Source organism: Strix uralensis, chromosome 4 (assembly GCF_047716275.1).
Source record: "Strix uralensis isolate ZFMK-TIS-50842 chromosome 4, bStrUra1, whole genome shotgun sequence".
NCBI classification, from domain to species: domain Eukaryota; kingdom Metazoa; phylum Chordata; class Aves; order Strigiformes; family Strigidae; genus Strix; species Strix uralensis.
The window spans coordinates 28,155,728-28,179,432 of NC_133975.1; the positions used below are offsets into that span (position 1 = coordinate 28,155,728).

The following is a 23,705-nucleotide window of genomic DNA, read 5'->3' on the forward strand; positions in this document are numbered from 1 at the left end:
CACAAAATGATGCTTTTTATACAATTTAGCATTTAATTCAAAGTGAATCAAAGTGAATTCTAAAACTCTATTTCAGAATTAATTTCAGTTATTCTAAGACTTGTAAATTTTTGTTAGTGAAGAAGGGTTCAGAAATATTTCTTTAGCAATAGACTAATTAGTCCACCATGTAATTCTGATTTTTGTTCACACATTTTAAAGGTGTAAACATCATTGTATGGCAAAATTGTATCTCTATTCCCCATCTGTTCAGTTAGAACAATAAAGTATATAAAAATTGGCACACATAACATCCATTATGAGATCTTAAAATTAACTTTTATAGTGAGTAAACATGGGCAATGATAACTATTTTTGCAGCAGATTCTGATACTCTACTCTTGTGAAATATCAGCTTTACTGAGAGACTACTTGTGAAGGAAGATTTGTTTTATCAGCTCCAAATCTTTAAACATAATCTAGAATATCGCATTTTATATTGCTGACCATGTAAAAAATTAAGAATTAAACTCAGCTGAAAAATATAAAGGGATATGTATTCCATGTTGAATTCCCAATACAACCATGATTTAAGGGCTTGTGTTGATTTAGAAAAAAATTCTGAAAAAGAAATATTTCAATTTTTTATAAGAATTACTTTCCTTCCAGACATATGCTTCATTTACATGTTATACTACTTCTTTGTATTTTATCTTCTTTGTTTTAAATTTTTTATATATTTTGTCAAAGCAATTATCGATTATGATTTATAATAGCATCTGCTGACTAAAAACTACTTGGTCTTTAATGACACTAAACTAAAGATGTAATAACTTTAAAACGTAACTCTATAAAACTTGAAATTAATATAAAAATAGTAATTGAAATATTGAAAGAAAAATACAAACTATTTACTATTTACATTCCTTTTAAAATTTAAGATTGACAAATGTCAGTATTTTGATCTTTCTTTCCTTTCCAGAAAAATGTTGTTTTAAAATTATAAACTTCATATGGAGTGGAATTTTAATGTAATGACCACCTCCACTGAAGTCCAATAAAAGGCACAGATTCCCATGGTAGACTATTCCTGTGTGTAACAAAGTGAATACCTGGAAAGAAGAGAAAAAGAAGACTGAAATGGAAAAAGAAAAAGCAGCTATCATAGAGAAGTAAGAAAAACAGAAGACAAAGGGAAGCAATCAACCCCCAATGACCTAATACATAATTCTCTTTTAACGCCTGGGAATTTCCTACCAACCTTAGCCATCTAACTGCCCATAAACTCCTCCATTCCACCAAATGCCTCAGCCTGCTTTCTCCCTAATTACAGGCTGGAATCTGAAAACTGTAGATTAATAACCATATAGATAGGGTTGGAGCTGTAACTGGGTAAACTGGATAAAAAGTGTGGTGAGAATTAGAGAATATGACCAAAGGATTCACAGAAGCCATTGTCTTCTCCCACTCTCTCCAACTATAACACATCCCAATTTTTCACTCTGAAGGAAGGAGGACAGTGTACACTGTGCAACTCCAAAACCAAAACACTTCATTTTAGGATGCTGTGTGGTTGCTAGGTAACAGCAATGTAGTTTATCTGCCACGTCACTCACATGCCTTGTGAAAACACAGAAAGCAGTTATCATAAATTTTATGCTGCCCGTATATTAAGGTATGTATTAAGATAATATTCTGTTCTCCTCAAGAATGAATTAAAAATGGTCTGAGAAATTTTAGGTAGTATGTTAAAAGAAAAAAATTAAAAAGCGTATAAAAACATCTCTATATGGACAAATTAAAATGGATGGACACGTCAAATAAACACCTAAGCATACCACAGCTAGGTCCTGCCTGGAGTACTGAGAATAACTAAGGCAAAACAAATCCCCAAACTCAATGGCAAGGTTTAATGGGAAGGTTCAAGATGCTGTCTGAACCTAAAAGGTATCATCCCAGATGGAAACTTAGCCTAAACAAAGGTGACAGAAAACAGAATAAAGTGGGAGAAGTGCAATGAAGACAGATTCAAAAGGCTAGAAGAAAATTCAGTGTGAGATTTTCAAAAGCTCTCAATAATAGACTAACTTTAGATTAAATAAAACCAGAATTGTATCCACTGGAGGTTAGTAAGTCATGGTTAAATAGTTGGAAATTTCATCAGGTAAAGACTAGGAAGCCACGGATCAAAAAAGAGAGAGAATGCAAATGCTAAATGTGTCTAAAAAGCAAGAAACTTTCCAAAGAAGGAATGGGTCTTCTGGACCCCAGACAAAGAGGCAAGCAAGGAACATAAGGGTAGAGCTGAGAAGCCAAATGATTTCACACTGGACTGCATTGGTTCAGACTAGAATTATCCCAGATATAGTCTTTCCAGTTACAAAAATGTCAAAAGATGAAATGTTGGAGCCAACTGATTAACTGAGTAGGATAGTAACTGGCTCTAGATAGGTTAAAAACAAAAAAGTGAAAGAAGTTGCTGAGCTGCTATGAAAAGTATGCAGTCTTTTTTTAAAGCAGCCTATTAGAAGACTGAAAAGTAATACAAGCGTTAGTAATAACCCTGGAAATTACAACACAAGAAGGCCTCTTTGCTAATCAGTTAAAATTACCATCAGATATAAAACATCTCTTCTGACACAATTGTACAGTTCCTGCTATAGAATACACTATGGGGATGAGCCTTTCTAAATGTGTATGTGTATGTTTCTGTGTGTGCACACAGTAATAATTTCAAGTCTGTAAGAACACAACAGCTCTCTTGCAAACTCCAGCAGTCCTTACCCATTCCAGCTATGGCTGTCTGAACCACAGTCATCTTCTTAGTGGTGTTGTAATGAGAAAGGTACTGATTTTCCTGTATCTGATCTGAGAAAATAGGTCTGTCATTTACAGTTGAGTATTCATAGAAAACTTTTCATTTGTAAATGTAGCACATTCTGCTGTGATATTTTAAATCTTCTATTTCTAAGCTGATTTTTGTGAACTTGTCAAATTGGAACTGCTTTCTGCTTTTTTAGTAAAATCACTAGGTTTTTTAGTTCATTCCCCACTGCTTCTTAGTGTAACTCTTCCTCTTGGGGAGTCTGTGTGGTGGTTGCAATTAAATGGTACTACCCTAAATATTTTTCACCCACTCTTGAAACATGTTTTCTGTTTGGTTGGGTTTTTTTCAGCAGAGTAGTTATGAAAACATAAAACAAAAAGTAACAATTTGCTTGATTCTATTTTTAAAAAAGAGAGGAGATAACGATAGTCAAGAAAATCTACCAGATGGTTCTTTTAATAAATACATTAAAGTCTTTTTTATTTTTCTCCAATTTTAGTGACTAACATAACAGAAACTTTCAGACCATCAAACCAGTTTTCACAATCTGCCATAAGTTTGCATTTCACAGAAATAACCCTGACAAGCACTAATAGATGAATGTTGGTGCAATAATAAAACAGTATAAGGCATATTTACACCATCCTTACATACAGAACACTGTACACACAAAAAAATCACAGATCCAGAACAAAGTAAATTCAATCCCTTAGACATTTTATGTTTATAGGCTTGGTATCAAACAAATAATTCTCCAAGCAACAGATGACCTCTTGTTCTTGTGTGATTTATTTGTAACATTGTGCTCATGCAAAATAGGTATTTGTTTTATTGCATTAACAGTGAAAGAACATTGGGAATTAGTTCTGAAACCAGTTCAATCGAATTTTAAACCCTGTATCTCTTCATCCATAGTGAGTCTGAGTCATTGTTATTGGTGACATAAAACGAGGCGTTAACTGATGATTGATATTTTTACTCGGTAAGTTCCAAAACGATAATGAAGCTCAACTGACTACAGTTCGAAAACCATCTTTCTTGACCATGCACTTTTTTCTTTGCTATTATGAGGTGGTTTAGATGAGATGCCTTTTGTATTTTTTAAGTTTCTATCTTTTTATATATATTTTTAAAGAAACCATGTACTATCCAACATCCACTGTTCACAGAAAGAAATAAGCAGTAGGAATAGCTCTGGTGGCAGAGTTGGCCAGGAGGAGGACATCAGTAAATTAGTGGCAACTTAATAAACATCAAACACCCCAGAGATAGGTCATGAAAGAGTTGATTACTATAACCCATATTTCTGTAAGAGTTCAGACTGCCAGGGACGTTTGCGCTCTGGAAAGTAATCTGGAATGTGGATTTTTTTAAAATCTTGGATACATTTTCTCATTTCTTCTTCAACACTCAGCTTCTCACATACCTTCTTTTTGGAAAGATTTGTTTCTCTGGACTTGCTAATGAGAGTTTGAAAGAGTTCACTGTTCCTGCGTTTGTCTGGTGGTGGCATCCACTGCACCGGGGCCTTCTTAGATGGACGATCCAAAGTCAGAGTATTTGGCTGGTTGGCTGCAGATGGCTGAGTGCTGGTGGCATTTTCTTGAGGGGTGCTCGCTTCTGAGTGGCTGTCACAGCTTGAGGTGGACAACTCATTACAGGAAGTCCCACTTTCACTGCCCTTGTCCAAGACTTTGTCGTGCTTCCTTTCTTCATGGTCTTGTTTGGGGGAAACGGTTCGTTGTGGGGGTCCTAATACAAGGCAGGAGAGAAAAAGTATTAAGCAAGCACTGGTTTATACAGAGAACTGATCAGATACCATTTAGAAAAATGTGACCCAGAGTCTTGGCTTGCATAAATTGGTGGCATTTCCTTGTAGTCAAAAGGACAATACCAGATTGGTACACAAGTTGAAGGTCTGGTCCTCAAAATTCTCACTCCTAAAAATGTTTACAGTGAGAATAACTTCACTGCTTGCCTAAGAATCCAGGAAATGAAACATGCATAATGCTCACAGATTATCTGCACCGGAAATCCCTGCAGGCAAGTTTAAATGAGCTAGTTTGCTATTACACCTCAAGAAGTTTATTATGAGAAATTAGATTTTGTAGTATTAGGAAAATAAATACCATAAAATTTGCAAACTCTTTGCTTAAACAAAAATACTCCAAGGGCTTCGATTTTTTTTTTTTTTTTTGGAAGCTCTTAACTCACCTTCCCAGAACATATGCTCTGCAGATGTCAACTCTGCAGAAGCTCTGGACAGAAAAAGAAGTATTAATCCTAGAATAACAGAGATCTCTCACTACTGACAAAGTCTTCAGGCTTTTTTTTTTATCCTATAGTGATTTCACCGCACTTCTTACTGTCAGTTATTATGCCAGACTTGCCTCAGTACAAGCTCAGAATTCAGTCGTACACCTCTTAATGCACAAGCTGGGAGGGAAAAGGGTTATGAAGTTATTGGTAAAGAGGCACTTTGCAATGTCAGGGAGAGAGGTCTGATGGCCTATCAGCAGGCACTGCTCAGCACTTCACATGCCTGAAAATCAGATCTAGGCTGTTATTCTCTACAGATATCACTTCTGCTTTGAAGTCTTAAACAGAATATAAATGTGAAAATTAAGTGGTAGCCACTAAATCTGTACATGCATTTTCATTTCTGAAGCCTTTTTTCAAAACTCTAGCTGTAAAGTGAAATGATGCTGTGCTGACATCATATAAATGTCACAATCTTAACTTAGGACACTACCTAAAGCTCACAGAATTATCTAGAGTTCAAGAGGTGTTGCGTCAGACCAAAGGGAAAAATTTCAAAGATGTTTAAACTTCTAAATGAAAATGTAGACTGGGGCTTCAGTGGCAGTTGTGTGTCTGCTACAAATCCTGAAAATGTCCAAAGAGCTTGGGTATCTAAATATCTTACAAAAATAGGTTATCCTTACAGTTTACCCAAACACCATCAGCATCGGTTAATTGCCTTTGCCAGTATCAAAATTCAGGGTATGACAGCTCAACCCTGAGTTTACTGGGGCAGAGTTGCATGGAGGTTTTTGAGTCACTCAGTATTCTGTTTTTCAGAATTACAAATTAGAAATATAATTACAATTATAAAGAATGCAGGAGCAATATGAACACTCCAGTGTCTTTTTGACAGTGCCATTCTATGATTCAAATGAATCTAAGAAGATTGCAGTATTTTATATGAGACACGGGGGAAAACAACACAAAGCAAAACACAAAAGCAAATAAATAATAAGCTAACAACAGCAGCATTCAACAACCTGCTTTACTTTTGTTTTAGCTATCATCCCAGGATGCTATGTCACATTTCTGTGGGCCATCTAGAGAAATCCATGAATAACCAAGATCTAAAGAGGAGACACAACAATCCATCAGGGCCTGTACTTACATTAGTCAGAGTGACAAATACAAGCAATTTTCTACTTCATTATATTCAACCCAAATATTTAGCACATGGCTGCAGCGATTTCACTACTCTTTCTCTTCCAGAAATATGTTCACCTTCTTAAATAGATTTCCATGCCTTGTTTCTATTGTTGTTATCTGGCATTTCATTTCATACCTCAAACCATTATATGAATATGCTAAATCAAGAGTCAGCTGGCATTATGGAATTATCCTGGCTTTGCAGCATGTAATTATAAACATGATTAGTTAATCAGATAGTGATTTCAGTATTGTTACTCTGATTTTCAATAACATGAGTAACATCAATATCTAATCTAGTTTACAGTCTTAGCTTCTTCAAATGTAACAACACACTCTATGACTAAGAAACTAGTTTCCTGTTAGCAACACCCTGTAGTCTTCAACACTGTCTTTCCTGACCATTTTTTTTTGTTGTAATTTCATAAATCAAGGTATTATTTCTAGCTGGTCTATTTATACTTATTTCTTTATTGGTACTCCTTGCTTCTCAAGGGCTCAAACCTGCAATGTACTAAGGATCTATTTCAAAAAAGCACTGAAATACACCTTCAAGAATATAAAATATTCCATTCCCTTCTATGAGATTATTCATGAGCCTGACAATAGTCAGGTATTTAAATGTTTTTTTTGGATCACAACCCTGGGGTTCAGTACCTTACAGCACTGAGCTCTCTATGCTTCACTGAATCGCCTAAATTCACAATGACTTTAATCCAAACACAGGTTTCTCCCACACCTCTCCCTTTAAAAATTAACAAATCCTCCCTCACACAGAATTCTTTCAGTGCTCCTGCACTTCTTTATCAGTAGTGTGTTATTAACAGAAGCAACAGTTCTGCTAGAGGGAAGGTTTTTCTCACAATATTTTCCACCTGCTGAAACTCCAAAGAATTTATAAATACATAAAAAAGAATCCTCAAAAGATATTTGTTTAATTTTCAACATCAGGGATTATTTGAAATTTAGTATATCTCTAATTCAGAAAACATCTCCTTATTGCCCTGTATGCTGGCACACTCATTTGTGGCTGGGATTGTGTGATGGGATGCTGTCTCCACTGTACCTTCTCAGCCCTTCCAGAATAACACCAAAGACCTTCAAATAGCTCAGTCTACCTGAAACTACTTATTTTCCAGGAGTGCAGAATAGTTCTTAAAAACTCAGAGAAATTTGTTCCACTGTGCACATAGAATCATTTAGGTTGGAAAAGACTAAGATCTAACTGTAAACCTAACACTGCCAAGTCCACACATAACACTAAAAAACTTCACTGAGTTACAAACTGTCCCTCCTGCTCCCACCCTCCTTTCTAGGATCTCCCACCTGCTGCTGGTTCCCCAGCTTAGAGAAGCTGGAAGTGAGTCACTGATTCTCGGTCCTCTCCAGATCATTCTCCTCTGCCCAGATATGTCCAGTTGCCCTCTCCACTGCCCAGTTCTCCAAACAGCTCCCAGGTAACACTTTTGGGCCCCTCACTACAAAAAGGACATTGAATTACTCGAGCGTGTCCAGAGAAGGGCAACGAAGCTGGTGAAGGGTCTGGAGCACATGTCGTACGAGGAGCAGCTGAGGGAACTGGGGTTGTTTAGTCTGGAGAAGAGGAGGCTGAGGGGAGACCTCATCGCCCTCTACAACTACCTGAAAGGAGGTTGCAGAGAACTGGGGATGAGTCTCTTTAACAAAGTAATAGGAGATATGATAAGAGGTAATGGCCTCAAGTTGTGCCAGGGAAGGTTTAGACTGGATATTAGGAAGCATTTCTTTACAGAATGGGTTGTTAGGCATTGGAATGGGCTGCCCAGGGAGGTGGTGGAGTCCCCATCCCTGGAGGTATTTAAGAGTTGGGTTGCCATATCGCTTAGGGATATGGTATAGTTGAGAACTGTCAATGTTAAGCTAATGGTTGGACTGGATGATCTTCAAGGTCTTTTCCAACCTAGATGATTCTGTGATTCTCCTTCAGGCAGTTCCAGTAGACACTGAACTTTCCCCTTCTTTATCCTTTATTGCTCTTAAATGGCTGCGCCTCTCTTAGAAAGTTAGAAAGTGAGCTCGCCCTTTACCTGGGCTTACTCATGACCTCTACTACAGTGGCTACTAGACTCCCAAGTCTAGTAAACTTGAGAGAATATCTCAAACATGTTTCTCTGATCAGGAAGAAAGATTACATTTACTTTGGCTGTATTTATTCCTCATCTATGTTGCTCTCTGCGCACATTCTAGCCAACATTTCCTGTCAGAGCTGACTGATAAAAGAATCACTTTCAAGCAATTACTACAAAATATTAATGGAAAAATGAACTAGAAACTTATAAACCTAATTCTTTGCAGTGAAAATCCACTTCTACTAGTTACAACAATCAAAACAGAAACCAGAAGTCCTCTCCGTCAAACAGTAACTGAACAACAGATCTCCAGTCAGGAACAGAACTTGACAAATACCACAGCAAACCATCCATTGGCCAATAACTATTGGTTGAAAATTGTAACCACATACTTCTGGAAGATAAATAAAGCTTGGGTAGGTCTAAATTGCTTGTGGATACTCCTAAAGTGCAGTCTGAATAACTATTTGAAGATTTCTCCTGCAACAGAGAAAAATACCACACTGGAAACATTAAAAGCATAAAATAATGATACTCTGCTTATCTGTATTTCAGTTTTTGTGTACACTTATTTTCTTAAATATTAATGCAACAGGCTTAAACCAAAAGAAATTGTATACAAATCCAAATAACCTGACTGCTCCATAACCTGGCTTCACCAACGGCAAGTCTTGCCTGTCCAACCTAGTGGCCTTCTATGATGGAGTGACTACAACAGTAGACAAGGCAAGAGCTACGGATGTTGTCTATCTGGACTTCTGTAAGGCCTTCGACATGGTCCTCCACAACATCTTCCTCTCTAAATTGAAGAGATACGGTTTTGATAGATGGACTGTTCTATGGATAAGGAATTGGTTGGATGGTCACATCCGGAGGGTAGTGATCAATGGCTTGATATCCAAGTGGAGAGCAGTGATAAGTGGTGTCCCTCATGGGTCTGTACTGGGACCAGTACTGTTTAATATCTTCATCAACGACATCAACAGTGGGATTGAGTGCACCCACAGCAAATTTGCAGATGACACCAAGCTGAGTGGTGTGACTGACATGCCAGAGGGATGGGATACCATCCAGAGGCACTTGGACAAGCTCAAGAAATGGGTCCGTGTGAACCTCATGAGGTTCAACATGGTCAAGTGTAAGGTCCTGCACATGGATTGAGGCAAGCCCATGCACAGATACAGGCTGGGAAATGAGTGGATTGAGAGCAGCCCTGTGAAGAAGGACTTGGGGGTATTAGCAGATGCAAAACTGAACATGAGCCAGTAATGTGCGCTTGCAGCCCAGAAAGCCAACTGTATCCTGGGCTGCATCAAAAGAAGCGTGGCCAGCAGGTCATGGGAGGTGATTCTGCCCCTCCGCTCTGCTCTGGTGAGACCCCACCTGGAGTACTGCATCCAGCTCTGGAGTCCTCAGCACAGGACAATTATGGACCTGTTGGAGCCGGTCCAGAGGAGGGACACAAAAATAATCAGAGGGATGGAACACCTCTCCTATGAGGACAGGTTGAGAGAGTTGGGGTTGTTCAGCCTGGAGAAGAGAAGGCTCAAGGGAGACTTTATTGCAGCCTTTCAGTACTTAAAGGGGCCTTATAAGTTAGATAGGCTTTTTAGTAGGGCCTGTAGTGATAGGACAAGGGGTAATGGTTTTAAACTAAAAGAAGGTAGATTTGGACTAGATATAAAGAAGAAATTTTTTACAGTGAGGGTGGTGAAACACTGGAACAGTGCCTGGAGAGGTGGTAGATGCCCTATTCCTGGAAACATTCAAGGTCAGGTTGGACAGGGCTTTGAACAACCTGATCACATTGAAGATGTCTCTGCTTATTGCAGGGGCGTTGGAATAGATGACCTTTAAAGGTGTCTTCCAACCCAAACCATTCACTGATTCTATGATTCTCCTCTCTCTCTCTGTAGGTCAAATGCCCAGTTTATTGTATGTGCAGTGGCAGATGCAAGAATTAACTTCTTCCTCACTCAGCTACTTTAGTCCTACAGTGTCTCAAAGATAATTTGTTTGTTTATAAATCAGTTTTACTGCAGAATGCAAAAGAAGTTGTGAACATATGCATGGATTGCTGCGTTTAGCTATTTTAATAACTACTGTATTGACATGAAGAATGGAAAGTCTTAGCTCTGGAGTACAACACTTACAGCTGTATGTAAGACACACAGATAAGAGTTGAAGCTGATATAAAACAAAACATAACCAACACTTCAAATGTGTTCGATATGCAGTACCTCAATCAAGAAGAATGGAATCTGTTAAAGAGATGCTATCTACTGTTCCAGAAAATACACATGAAAGAAGTTCTATGATTTATCAATCCCCTTGCCAGCACTATAAAATTAAGCTTGTTTGTTGATTTAAGTAAAAAACTAAACCAGTTAAAAAAAAACCCAAAGCAACAAACCCAAATTTTTGAGTTTTTCTATGATGTAATTTTAGTGAAAACAAAGTTCTTGGGGGTATTTTCTCTTCATAATTTTATGTTTCTACAAATGTACTTTTGCTAATAAAACCCCAGTTCTACTAGATATAGTCTGTTGAATTAAGTAATCCAATTAAGGGTTCCTTTGAACTGATATAGCTATAAACGAAACTATGTCTTGCATAAGCAAAAATTTTTTTAGCAAATACTTTATTGAGAATGCACCTTAAAAAAATTGCAGCAAAATTGTTAATAAAATTATGATTTAAAAAGTACTGATGCAGTAAAATATGACATGCTTCTAACTGATTTCATAAAAAATGAAAACAGGAGGGCAACAGGGTTTTAAACTGACTGATTATATTGGGTGGCTCAGAAACAACAGCAAAGAGAACAAAAGTTATTTTTATTTGTATCTGTAGGAGAAATGATATCTAATCCAACAATACTATTTGCAGTTTGCTTCATAATTTTTGAATGCTTGAGAATACTGGCAGTACATAATTTGCACATGATTTTGCATGAAAAGCAATTTTTTTCACACTTTTTCATAGGGAAAAATCCTTATTTTTATAGGCTACACAGGACCTTCAGTCTGGTACACAGTTATGTTAAATCCCTGAATGAACTTTTCCTCTACCTACTATCTCAAAATTACATTATATTCAGAATGAATATAAGATGAATCCTATTGCGTTTGATGATTTAATCTTAAGATTCTAAGTAAAATTAACTATAATTAATATACAGTCATAGAAAAAATACTCATCAAACCTCACACTATGATGGACTTAGCCATCTTACATATCTAGGGTTTTTTATTACCTTTCACCAACATTCAAAGTATTACACTAAATTAAATCTTAGAGAGAAGTCATCTGTGAAATCTGATGACAGGTTATGGCTACTGTGGGAACATTTTCATTACCAGACTTTTGAGTACTTAATATCACACTTCAATGGTAAATTATTATCTTTTATGTCTAATTTAACTTTGATTTTATTTTTAAAAAAGATTATTTTTAAGAGCTATAAAAAGATAGCTCTAAACCCCTGACATTTTCTGTGGCATATTAATGATGTTTCCAGTTTTAGAAGAAAATCCTGTTCTTAGAGCCCAGCTCATGAATTCACTCCAAGACCAGCAAGGGATTCAGCTTGTTGCTTACCACCAGAGCTGTAGGTTAAAACTAGCTTTATGGCAGGAAAAATTTACAAGGGACTTCCCGACCACTGCACTCTGTCCTCTTTAATGCACTACAAAATCAAGCTAAATCCACTGCTTGGCTTTAGCAGTGGGAGTTTATGTGGGTTTTTTTAACTCCATACAATTTGTCAAGGAAACTTTTCTACTTGTTTTAGGTATTTTACTTCTAACTTAGTCCTGTTGGGAGGCAGGGAGAGGGAAGGCCATGTCCCACTTAACTTTTAGGCTAATATGCAGGCCTACTCATGAATTAAGTGGCATGCATTCCTTAGCTGCCCCTCTGACTATGGATGAATTTTATCCATTATGAACATCCCAAGCAAACAATATTAAGTAGATAATGTGAGAAATATCTAAGTGGTCTTGACAAGCTCTGCTCTTGACAGCTTGCACTTACAGGAAAAAATTGAAGAGTTCAGTGTAGAGATTTCAGTGGAACAAAACTTTGTGTGGGAGTCTTTATGCTGTGTGGTTTCAAATTGATTCAAGTAAAAAAAAATAGATTCAGTTTCCAATTTGGGTCTCATCTGGTACAAAATTTCAAACTACTTTTTGGATTAAAGGCCTGGTCCAAAGAACACTTAGTATATAATAGTGAAGTATTTTTTGGAAAGGAGGATTGAAACTCAGCATTTCTGATTTTCTTCCTCCTTTCAGATGAGTGACGAATTGCTATGGATAGTCAAATGCTCACACTTTCATGTTCTTTGACCAAACTGAGGCTTGGCTTTAGTCAATGCAAAGTAGAATAACTTCAATAAAATGAAGAGAATGTTCCTTTTGCCTTCAGCTACTTCAGGGTAACATATTCATTTGGAAGAAGTGAGTTAACTCCCCTCAGGCACATGAGAGAATTAGTATCTGGGAAGCTTTGATTTATTAATGTGCTAAGCCCTGAACTCTTGGGTAAAAGGCCAGCACTGTTGACATATCAACTTCAGTACTTTGAGCAGAACCCAATTTTTATGTAATTTAAGAAAGCCAAGCAAGTTGGCTTGCAGATGAGACTGCCACAGAGAGGTCTTGTGAATCTGAGCAGGGCTTCCCTGACATAAAGAGCAGCACTTAGGTTACTCATATTTTATCAAAACAGTTTTATAAATATGCCCTATGCTCTGGCAGAGCTTCAAATTCATATCTACAGGGCATGTAAATTGGTTTGGCTTCACTAACAAGCTGATTCTGAGTTGTGAGTCTGGGTCCAAAACTGCATTCAGTTAAAGAAAGTTTTAGACTTAAATGTTGACCCCATTCAAGTCAAAGACAACACACTCTGTGACCTTAAGTTACAAAAAATTAATTCAAAAATAAAGCCTGATCATTCTAGTGTGAACGCAGAAAAGATCTTGGAAGGAAAGCAATTTAATCATGAAAGCAGAAAGGGTGAAAAAATACTGTCTCTTCTTAGACACACAAAAAAATTGAAGTTAAAATGATTTCTGTAACTTTTCAGTACTTTACTCAGAAAGCATATTTTTATTGGCATCCCTGGAAAATTAATCTTTATGAGAAACCAAGCAAAATTATTGCAGATAACACTTTATCCCCCAAATATTTGGGCAAGAACATGTGAAAATACTATGTTCTAAAGAAAAACTCACCGTAGACTTAATTATCATCTTTGCTAGAATATAGAACCTATAATAATAGGTTGTTCAGTGAATCATTGTAGACAAACTAAAGAAATTATGAGAAATTTAAGAAAAAATCATGGTGATTATGAGAGATGAAGGCAAAATATACTCCTTGATTATTCTGAAATGTTTTACTACATTCAGAATTTAATAGGAAATGCAAATCTTCCCATACTATTTCCTGTCCTCTACTGATAAGCCCATGAGGCATCTCACATGCTTTGATTCCAACACAAAATTTTGACGTGCGACCTGTACACTGAAGTCTTCTTGGTAATGTTTAGGAGCATTAAGATTTTTAGGGGTGTTTATTTGCTGTTTCATGGGTATTTCAATAGGAAGAATATGTCTGTGATTGCACTCTTGATGGAGCCTTTTATTTAAATCTCTTTACCTGCCATGGAAAGATGAAAAGACACTGTGTAGAGATTGCGGCTGTATTGGGCATAGCTCCCACAGGGGAAATTACCCTTTAATAGTGTTAAGCTCGATGGTGTGTGAATGGTTATGTGGTACTTGAAGTGAATGAACCAATTCATCTTTCAGATTAGGACCACATGCCTGTAAATGATAAGTGCTTTGTCTCAAAAAAAAAAAAAAACCAAAACCCACAATATAAAAATATTTTTGTCACATTTACTACCACCTGATGTTAAACTGACTTCTAGAAAGGGTACAGTAGAATGATTTAAATAAATCAATAAGGAAAATTTCTTTGCTTATTTCTAGTCAGGCTGTATTTTAAATATTAGTATTATTCACAACATAAAATGACCAATTAATATATAGAGAGGGAAGTATTTTTGCTACTTGGAATGACAGAAGATATACAATGAACAGTCGTACCTGAATTCATTAGATATTTCACCCTAATCATGTTTTGAACAAATAACAAAACCACATTCCTTTCATTTGTTACTTTTTCAACTGGGTTTCGTGGTAGACAAAACAGTACTTAAATAGAAGAGAGCCAGTGAAATTCCAACATAGACAATTTTTTGCATTCCTGTAAAACCAATGAAGAGTCCACAGCTTTTTATTAAATATATTAATCTGAAATTTTTTAAGTTATTCTGAGAAGCATCTTTTCTTAGCAGATAAGCTAAAGATAACAGGAAAGACCAATAATTTTCACATCCAACTACAGAGTCAAATATTGAAGATGATATTTTTATTTTGTGGAGTTAGACATGGCTACTGCATTAATGCACTGATGGAGATACAAGAAGAAGATGAAATGCTTGGAACAGATAAGATACAAGCTGAATCAACATCAAAAGACTGAAAGTCAGGAAATCACTAATACTGCCAATATTCACTCACTGTGTATGATGCATGACAGATTTTATCCATTACAGAACTATATTGCTAGGTCAATACTTTGCAAAGATGTCAACCCTCCTGTTGACCCTTGAAAAGAGCACTGTTTAGCAAACAGATTGCAAGATCTTCTGCAAAAATCCCAGAAGCAAAATTTAGAAAGTCTAACCAAGCTAACGGAATATTGTAAAGTTATCTGACAAGTTCCTAGAAGACAACATAAACTTCCGGAGTCAACCAGATGCTTCACATTCTGTATGTAAGTTATTTGGAGAAATAGGACTCACTGAAGCAGTACAGAATTTTCTTCCTTAAGCAAGATCCGTTAAGTCATTACATTTTTCAGTGATGGTCATATGCTATATTAATCTCCACTAACAACAGAGTAATAGCAATAAAATACAAATATTATACTAGTAGCAGTAAGATTGAACTTGATCTTAAGATTGGAGAGTTTTGGTTATTGTAGAATTAAAGCAATTTGACACAAATGTATTTTACATGTAGAATGGTTGATTTGTTCTCTCTCCACCTGAAGAAATATTTTTCCCTTGCCCAAAATCTGAAAATGTAGGTACTTAAAATAATTTTGATATTTGAAGGAAATCTCAGAAATGAATGCATTGGTACACATGACAAATGAGAATAACTTTTATGAAAAGCATGTTTCTTCCATTCTTGCTTGCTTGCTTCTTCGCTTGCTATAGTGAACAGCCCCAATTGGTCATATTTCAGTAACATCTCGGCACCATCTGGTAGATGTGCTTGTCATTCATTTCCAAACTGTAAAGTAGGTTCATGCTCAGCTCTGTATGCTAACATTATTTGCTTTTTTGGACTGGTTATTTCTCAGTGGCTATCAGTTAAGAGCTAAAATCTTTTGTTCTGTCCATGAAAAATGCTAATCAGTTGCTTATGAGATGCAATATTTTCCCTTAAATAGTTAATTGATATTAAACTCCATATTATCTTCAAATTATAAATTTGGCATCTGAAAGTTAATAAGATAGATCTAGAGTGATGTTCTCAACTTACTACAAAAAGAAATCAGGAGAATAATCAAAAGCAGGACATTTGATCATGTCGCTCTTATAAACTCCCTCAAGACTTCAGTGCTTCTTTCCCCTACCTGGTGCTGGCAGAAAGTTCACTTCATTAATGCTGATCACTGGAAGAGAGTTCCTTGACACAGACCCCAGTCTTCAAGCTCCTACTTTAGCCCTCGTAGCTAAAAGCAATGGTACCTTCCATTTCTTTCAACTCCAGGATACTGGGCACTACCAGAGAATCTCAGTGTCGAGGATGTAAATATCTTTAAGCTGTTCTTAACCATTTTCTTGAAATCACCTCTAACACAGGCTTAAGTTACAAGAAGAAAAAAAAAAAAAAAGCCAAGAACACACTCAGAAAGGCTCTATAAGGGCAAAAGTAACAAAAAAGACAATCACTCCATCTTTGCATTGCAGAAACACATCCCAGATATGTCTCCCTCCCAGGATTCATAGGACAAACTACAAACAACTGCTTAACATGTGGGTTTAGAGGCTCAGTTCTATTTCCTATTCTGTGTGCTCAGACCACATTCAGAGAAAACAGCTGTTGGTCTGGGGAAGGATACTGATTCTATATCCCTGTTTATCCCTGATATAGATCCTTGGGGGTCCCCCTGAGATTGCCAGATATCATCATTTCCCCTTCTCACTCCCTTCACTTTTCTTCTGAGGAAATATTTATTTGTAAGTCAATCAGGAAATTCATTTTGTTGTCAACCATGTTGCTGGCTGCTGCCTTCTGCTTTGTAAATATTAATATTGGTTGGGCATCTGCTCAAGTGTGAAATAGTCTTTTAGCCACCAACTCTCTGTTTGGCAAAGCCCTAATCAGAGTTTTAGGCAATGTGAAGCTGAATCTCTTTCCACCCAGATAAGCAACTCTCTTCTTTGAACCATTCACATTTCGTTTTTCCTAAATTAGTTTTAACTTTTCAGCTGTCAGATGTGGCTCCCAATGTGGCCACATAAATGCTTGTGCTAGAACAAAAGGCACCAGAGGGATGGGAAAGAATATTCAAGGGAAGAAACTGCACTTCTCAGTGATGGCTTATGGCAATTTGAAACATACATGAAGCAATCACTTGCCTTCTTGTGACACGCACATGCATTAAATATATTGACTTAATAATATTCTCATCATATATAGTTTACTTTCAATAAAATTATACACAGAATGTAAAAAATGCCATCTCAAATAAGGTCTATGAGTCAGTGGGACTTCAGGGATTCAGTCACTTCCAAAATCACTGTCTCTCTCTCAGAAGCTCCAACGTGAGTTAAAGCAGAGGGAGTGTGATTAAAGCATCAATTTCAGGATTCTTGGACGCGATATTTTCTTTTACAAAAAGTTCATTCACAACTCATTGGTAAGAACTGTCTCCTCTTTAGGGATTGTCAGTGGTCTCAGTCATGGTTACTTTGTTCTAACAGTATGAGCAACAGGAAAAAAAACAAACAATAAAGAAGGGACAGAACCAACCATCACCTTTGTGGCTTGCTTTCCCATTCAATTTCAGATACTAAACCAAAATTTTTCCTTGGTAATTTTTATTTCTGGTTGTCCACTATCATCTCACATTGACATCCTTTGTCAATTACTTTGTCAATAGCTTTAGTTAAAATGTGTAATCTTAATTTATTCCCTCCAGCTCTTTCAATTTTACAGGTTTCTTTCCTACTGGCATGCAAAAAAAATTAAATGTCGAAGTGAATTTACAGAACGTGTATAAAACATGCTAGCAGAAATTTGTGAAAACACCATGCACTGGCTTTGGCATTAGAAAAAGTCTCACATTAAAGAAATATTTCAGATACCAGCAATCTTGGCAGGCTTATATGATACTTATGATAGCACTTCAGGCAATAAGCAAGTGCAAAACAATGGGAAATGCACACTTGAATCAAGACTGCATTTTACTTTTGATTATTGAGAACTAGCAGTGAATTATATGATCTGGGTAAGAGTCCACTGTGAATTATCCTAAGGGTTCAAGCACTAAGAGGGAAGTAATTCAGCATATACTCAGATTATATTTGTACAGTTTTATTCCTTTCCTTGCTGGTCCCTGGGATAATAGAAACATCTCAATCTGCAAAATTTCTGTGAAAAGGCCAGAAATGTTTGCTGAAAGCTTTCCATAAGTAACAGTGATGGCCACCAGTGAGGTCTTTCTCACTTCTGTGTACATAGCATGAAGCACATTTCAGACTAATGTTTCAACTATAGCAGTGCCATTCATCTGTTTTATCATTAAGGTGAGGTACATGAAAAATAAAGTAAAATAATATGAAATTAATAGTGCATTGCATCCTAAACCATGTAAAACACATGCTGATAATAACACACTAACTTTAGATTCTAATTCCTAGATCAGCCTTATGGAACATTCAAAGCATTCACTCCAAGTAAATAGCTACATAAAATATGAAAACATCTTATTATGCAGAAAACCAATCTTATTGATATGGTATATATTTAAGTAAAATAAAAATTGCTGAATATGTAAAGGACAATTAATTCACTCTGCACACAACATCTTGTCCTCTGCAAAACTAAAATAGATTGCAAATCATTTGCATCTAAAAATATTATATAGCCATATAAACAAAATATTATGACTATATGACATAATCCCACAAACATAAAAAAACCTGACAGTTGAATTTATTAAATGAATTCTCCTTGGGAAATAGTGAAACCAGACAGATTACAACTACAGTATAGTAAAGACAATGAAGTTCTTAATGGAAATACTGAGTATTTGCAGAGCAAACTACATTTTTGACAAGACAGAACCAACAGCCAACATTTAAGGGACAGGACTATTCTAGTCACATTTAGAAATTCAAAACATACAGGGATTTCTAATGGCAATATTTGAAACATTGCAAAATTTCTTCTGACACTTCTTAGATAATACTTTAAGATAAAAGTGATGTTATATATCTTGAACTAACCTAAACATTTTCTCATCACTTATTCCTATAAAAGTAATAAAAAGGCAAGTCTAAAAAGGATTTACTGCCATTACTGAGGTGTTGTTGTTATTAATATTAATTTTATTTCCCTTGCAGACTATATGGTCTAGTAATAGGCTACATTGTGCATAATATAGTTGGGCTGCATTATCATTAATTAATAGATGACCGTTGCCCTGAACAGGTTAAAATCTAAGAACAAGACAAGAAATAACAGATGGTAAGAGACAGACAAATGTGAAAGTACCAAAAAAATTCAGTATTGGTCAGCATGATAGGCTGGTTGTCTCAGACCTCCAGCTGTCTAATCTTTTGTCAAAATTTGTATGAGCAGCACAAAATCAGAGAGTTTTAAGGAGGATTTTGAAGGATAATAACACAATAGCTTTGCAGATATTAGTGGTATCTTCTCCATCAAGTAAGAAGCAGCAACAGAGGTGACATGAACGTGAGCAATAGAGAAAGTCACCATGGTCTGTTTGGGGCTAAAAGTTACCATTGCAACATCAAATGATAGGGGCTAGCTGAGAATAGGCAACCAAAGGCCTTAAGTGTGAGGACAAGCAACCCAAATCTGACATAATAATGAGAGATTTAATGTAGGGACTAAGAAACAAGGGTCAAAGCAATAAACTACAAAAATGATTTTTTTTTTTTTTTTTTTAAACAACACAAAGCAGATGATCTGAAAGCAGACAAAGTAGTATTTTCCACAGCTAGATACTTAAAGTCTGGATGGAAGAGGTGGAAAACAAAGACCCTTTCTTAGAAATATAATTTAATTCTTCCTAAGTGTAAGCAAGCCCATTTAAAGCTTAAAATCCACGCTGCTTTTAATATAAACAAAAGCACCCATAAGCAATTTCCATCCAAGCACAAGACCCTGTTTCTTCAGTGTGTCTGAATTTAATTTGGATATAATTGAAAGTATCATTTGCCAGAAGATTTTCCTCTGTCCTAGGTTAAGCAGCTACGTAGGTCTATGGAGCAGCCAGGTCCTGGTTGACTTTTCCATGCTTTCCTCAGGACCTTCTACAACACTTTCTTGCCTCACCCTAGCTCTTCCCAAGGAACTCCTCCCATCTTCTTGCAGCAGAACTCAAGGGATAAACAGCACCAGACTGTTTTGAGCAACTTTAGGCTTGTAAAATTGGTCCTACAGAAACCATATACTCTTTTGATTCAAATTTGCTTTCCTGCTCAACACGATGTGCAATTTTTTAGTGGAGAGACCTTGCCTGCAATGCTTACTCATTCGTTAAATCCCTCCTCCCTTACAGAAATATTTTCTGTAAGGTGACTGCTAGTTGCATCCAATAGTTGCATTTACATGTGACATTTTCACCCTTGACCAAGTCACAAAGACTCTGATTACTAGCCTAGGTGGAACCAGCATTAGAAAGAGTAGGAAGACTTCATCCTCCACTTATTCCAAATGTTTCAGGTATTTATCAGGAAACACAATCAATATACATAACTGAGATATTTAATCACTTACTACAGTTTGCAATGAATAAATTATGGCCAGCTCAGACTGAAATGTGTTTGTTTAACCTCATTCTTTATTGAAATATTAACTACATCTGCAAAGTTTTTAAATAATAAAAATGTTAAATAATAAAACAGGGACTGATTTTCTACTATCCTGCAAATTGAATACCAAATGAGTACAGAAGGCTATCTAAAGAGGGTGACAGTGTTATTTAGTGAAAATTTCATTTCTTACATTATTCTTAGAATTTATTTTAAATAAAATCTACCAAATCTTGAGAGATTCACAAACATATCTTTGCAGTACTGAAATACAGATACTAATAGTTGATATCTAATTTAGCCCTAATGGAGGTGAAGAAAACAACAAAAAAAGCCCTACAAGAAAAAGTATGAGAATTTCAGAGGAGAAATATACATTTATTTACACATTTCACCACAATCCTGCATTCCAGTAAATTATCTGAAGAATGTTTCAATTAGGAGCTGAGTGGCTTTTGTAGCTTTGCATAGCAACAAAAAGAATGAACGCAGGAAGAAAAAATACATTAAAAATCATCTTGGGAGAGTGAACAGACAGTACTATTGAAAATTTTTACATCAAATTTCATTTGCCAAACAAACCTGAGCAATTTTCATTTTATCATAGTAACCTACCTTATAGTAAAAACATTATACAGAAAATAATAACCTCATTCTGATTATCACTAATAGTTCTACCTCAGTTTGACTAAAGGCACAGTCAATAATCGTTTTACTAGAGTTTCATTAAAGCTAAACTAATTTACTTTGCTTTATTTTTTTTCCCATCTTTGATTGGCTCAACAGAGGATTGACCAGCAGATGGAATAACTACTTTGGAATATTATCACATGAAAAAAAAGTCACTAAGTTAGAAAATCAGCATTTGGTGCATTTTAGTAAGTGATCATTTATAATGAATATAATCTTATTTTGTATGAATTGTCATTTTCATTTCATTCATGTAAGAACTATCATATCTTAGTTGTACAAAAAAATAAAATGCATAAAACATGAAAATTAATAAAAAGATAAATGGCAGTTGACATGAAAACGCATCTTTCTTCTAATAGCCTTAAGGCTTGGGAATATTTACTCCTTCAGAATACAAGACTCATTTGTTGCCTCACAGATGTCAACATGAGTCTGCAATAACAGTTGCTGTTCTGCATTTGGAAGTTTCCAACAGCGACCCAAACTGAAACCTGCTTCTGATGACAGCTGAGATGGTGCTTCTTTTCTGTCACCATCCGGAGCTGACAAAAAAGACTAGTCTATGTACATAGGGACTCTCAGGGGCGAATGATGTAGCTTCAGTGACTCAGATTTCCAAGTGCAAGTTATTAGTCAGGGAAAGGGCTATGTGTGCCCTTTCTTCTCACTTTTTGTATTCCCCAAAAAGAAACCCAGGATCAAAATACTCCTCTGTTCTTACATTCATTGCTCTAAGGCTTCTTATAGTGAAATATTTTGCCTCCTACATACTTGTTTCTCCTACTATTACTATTTTGATTCCCTTATATGCTAGCTTAATTTGAGGAAGCTTTACCAATGATAGTACATCTTTCCTATTCAGCACTACATTGAGCTTTCAAATACAACAAGGCAGATACCCTGAACAAATTGGTTTTGTGTCTAAAAATGTAATTTTCTTCTGATTTTCAATGTCAATATGAATGTCAGGGTGCTTCTGTCTCAGTGCCTGAGTTTCTTCATCTGTAAAATGTGAGTCGTCCCTCCTATATAATGCTTCAAGATCTACTGCTGAAAATATATGACAACTGGATACTAATAATATACTAGAATATATCCCACCGATTTCTTACAAAATAAATTCCAAATTTATTTTGCAATTACAAAATAAAATACAGCTGGGGCAAGAGAAAGAAAAACCAAGATCACAAACGAGGTAACAGGTTTATCTCATAAGACTGTAAAAGAGGTCCCTCTTGTACATTCTTACTAGTATTTCTGGTCTGCTAACGCATGGTATGCCACAGTATTACTGTGGCTTGACAAATTTAGGAAAGCAAAAGAAGTCAAAGTCCTTAGTGGAAAAGATGAAGGAAAATCCAGTGATCACAGTGTTGGTTCTTCTGGATGTTTCTGGTTGACTTTGATTTTCACTCTGCAGTCAAAAGTTTATGAAATTATCCCTTCCTATTTGTTTTTTATTAGACTTAAAGAGTGTAAACAAATGTGGAAAAGAGGAAGAAAACTGTGCTGATATGGAGTCCTACACTCTTCATACAAGATACTGTAACTTACACACTTCAGATCTAGCTTTCATGTTAGCCTTAGTATGCACGAATGGCAGAGCATTAGAGCTGCCTGTATTCCAGGCAAGGTCACAGACAGGAGATGAACAGTGGCAGGGATTTCTGTTGACAGAAGAAAAACTTTTGAGATTTCCTTTGAAAGAGACTGTCTGCATTTAAAACAAAACAAAACAAGAAAGGAAACGTGTAGAGAGAACTCCCTTTCCTGATATATGCTTCCATTTCCCCACAACCAAACTTAGGGGCTTCACAAACTGGGAATGGTGACTGCAATATGGTGCTATTTCATTATTTTAGCTGGGTGTGTTCTTAATTATTTAAGAATTATATTAACATTATACTAACACAAAGCAAGAGGCACAATCTTGTCTATATGTGCTATTTCTTTAGAGAAAGACTTTAAATCAGGTTCTTTAAACCAGTCATGAAATGCCTTCCAACACAAACAGCACCAAACGGTTCATTGTACAAAAAACTAAATAAAAATGCCACCAACAGTTCATTGTATTTAAAAAAAAAAAAAAAAAAAAAAGACCATCCTTCACACTAAACTTAATAGCTTCTTTGGCTTTACTTTTCAACCTTCTGTCATTGATATTGTTTGTTTATAATTTATCCTCCTCAGCAGAGAATAAGAATAATAAGAAAACAGAAAACACGGGTATTTGTAATATATAATCATAGCATAGGCATTACATTTAAAAAGATATATAAGGATCTAGAACAGAATTGTTTCTTCTCTTGCTTAGGGTGAGTTTTAATTTTTGTGTCTTGTTTTAAGATATAAGTTTTTCAGCTTCAGCAAGTAGGATGTTTGATGTATTTTTATACAATAATGTAAAGAGAGTGGGGAAATCCACATAAATAAAAAAAAGAATTCAAAGTTATTACATTAACTTCCAATTCTTCTGGAAATCACCTGGTTTT

At 35.9% G+C, this 23,705-nt stretch overlaps 1 protein-coding gene across 1 annotated transcript in view; it reads right to left on the bottom strand.

Moving 5' to 3' along the window:
- Positions 1 to 3,235: 3,235 nt before the first annotated feature.
- Positions 3,236 to 23,705, bottom strand: part of KCTD8 (potassium channel tetramerization domain containing 8) — a 103,649-nt gene continuing 83,179 nt past the window's right edge. Inside the window, exon 2 of the mRNA XM_074866078.1 lies at positions 3,236 to 4,558. Coding sequence (XP_074722179.1) covers positions 4,098 to 4,558 — 461 coding nt within the window. The 3' untranslated portion in view covers positions 3,236 to 4,097. The remainder of the gene's footprint in view (positions 4,559 to 23,705) is intronic.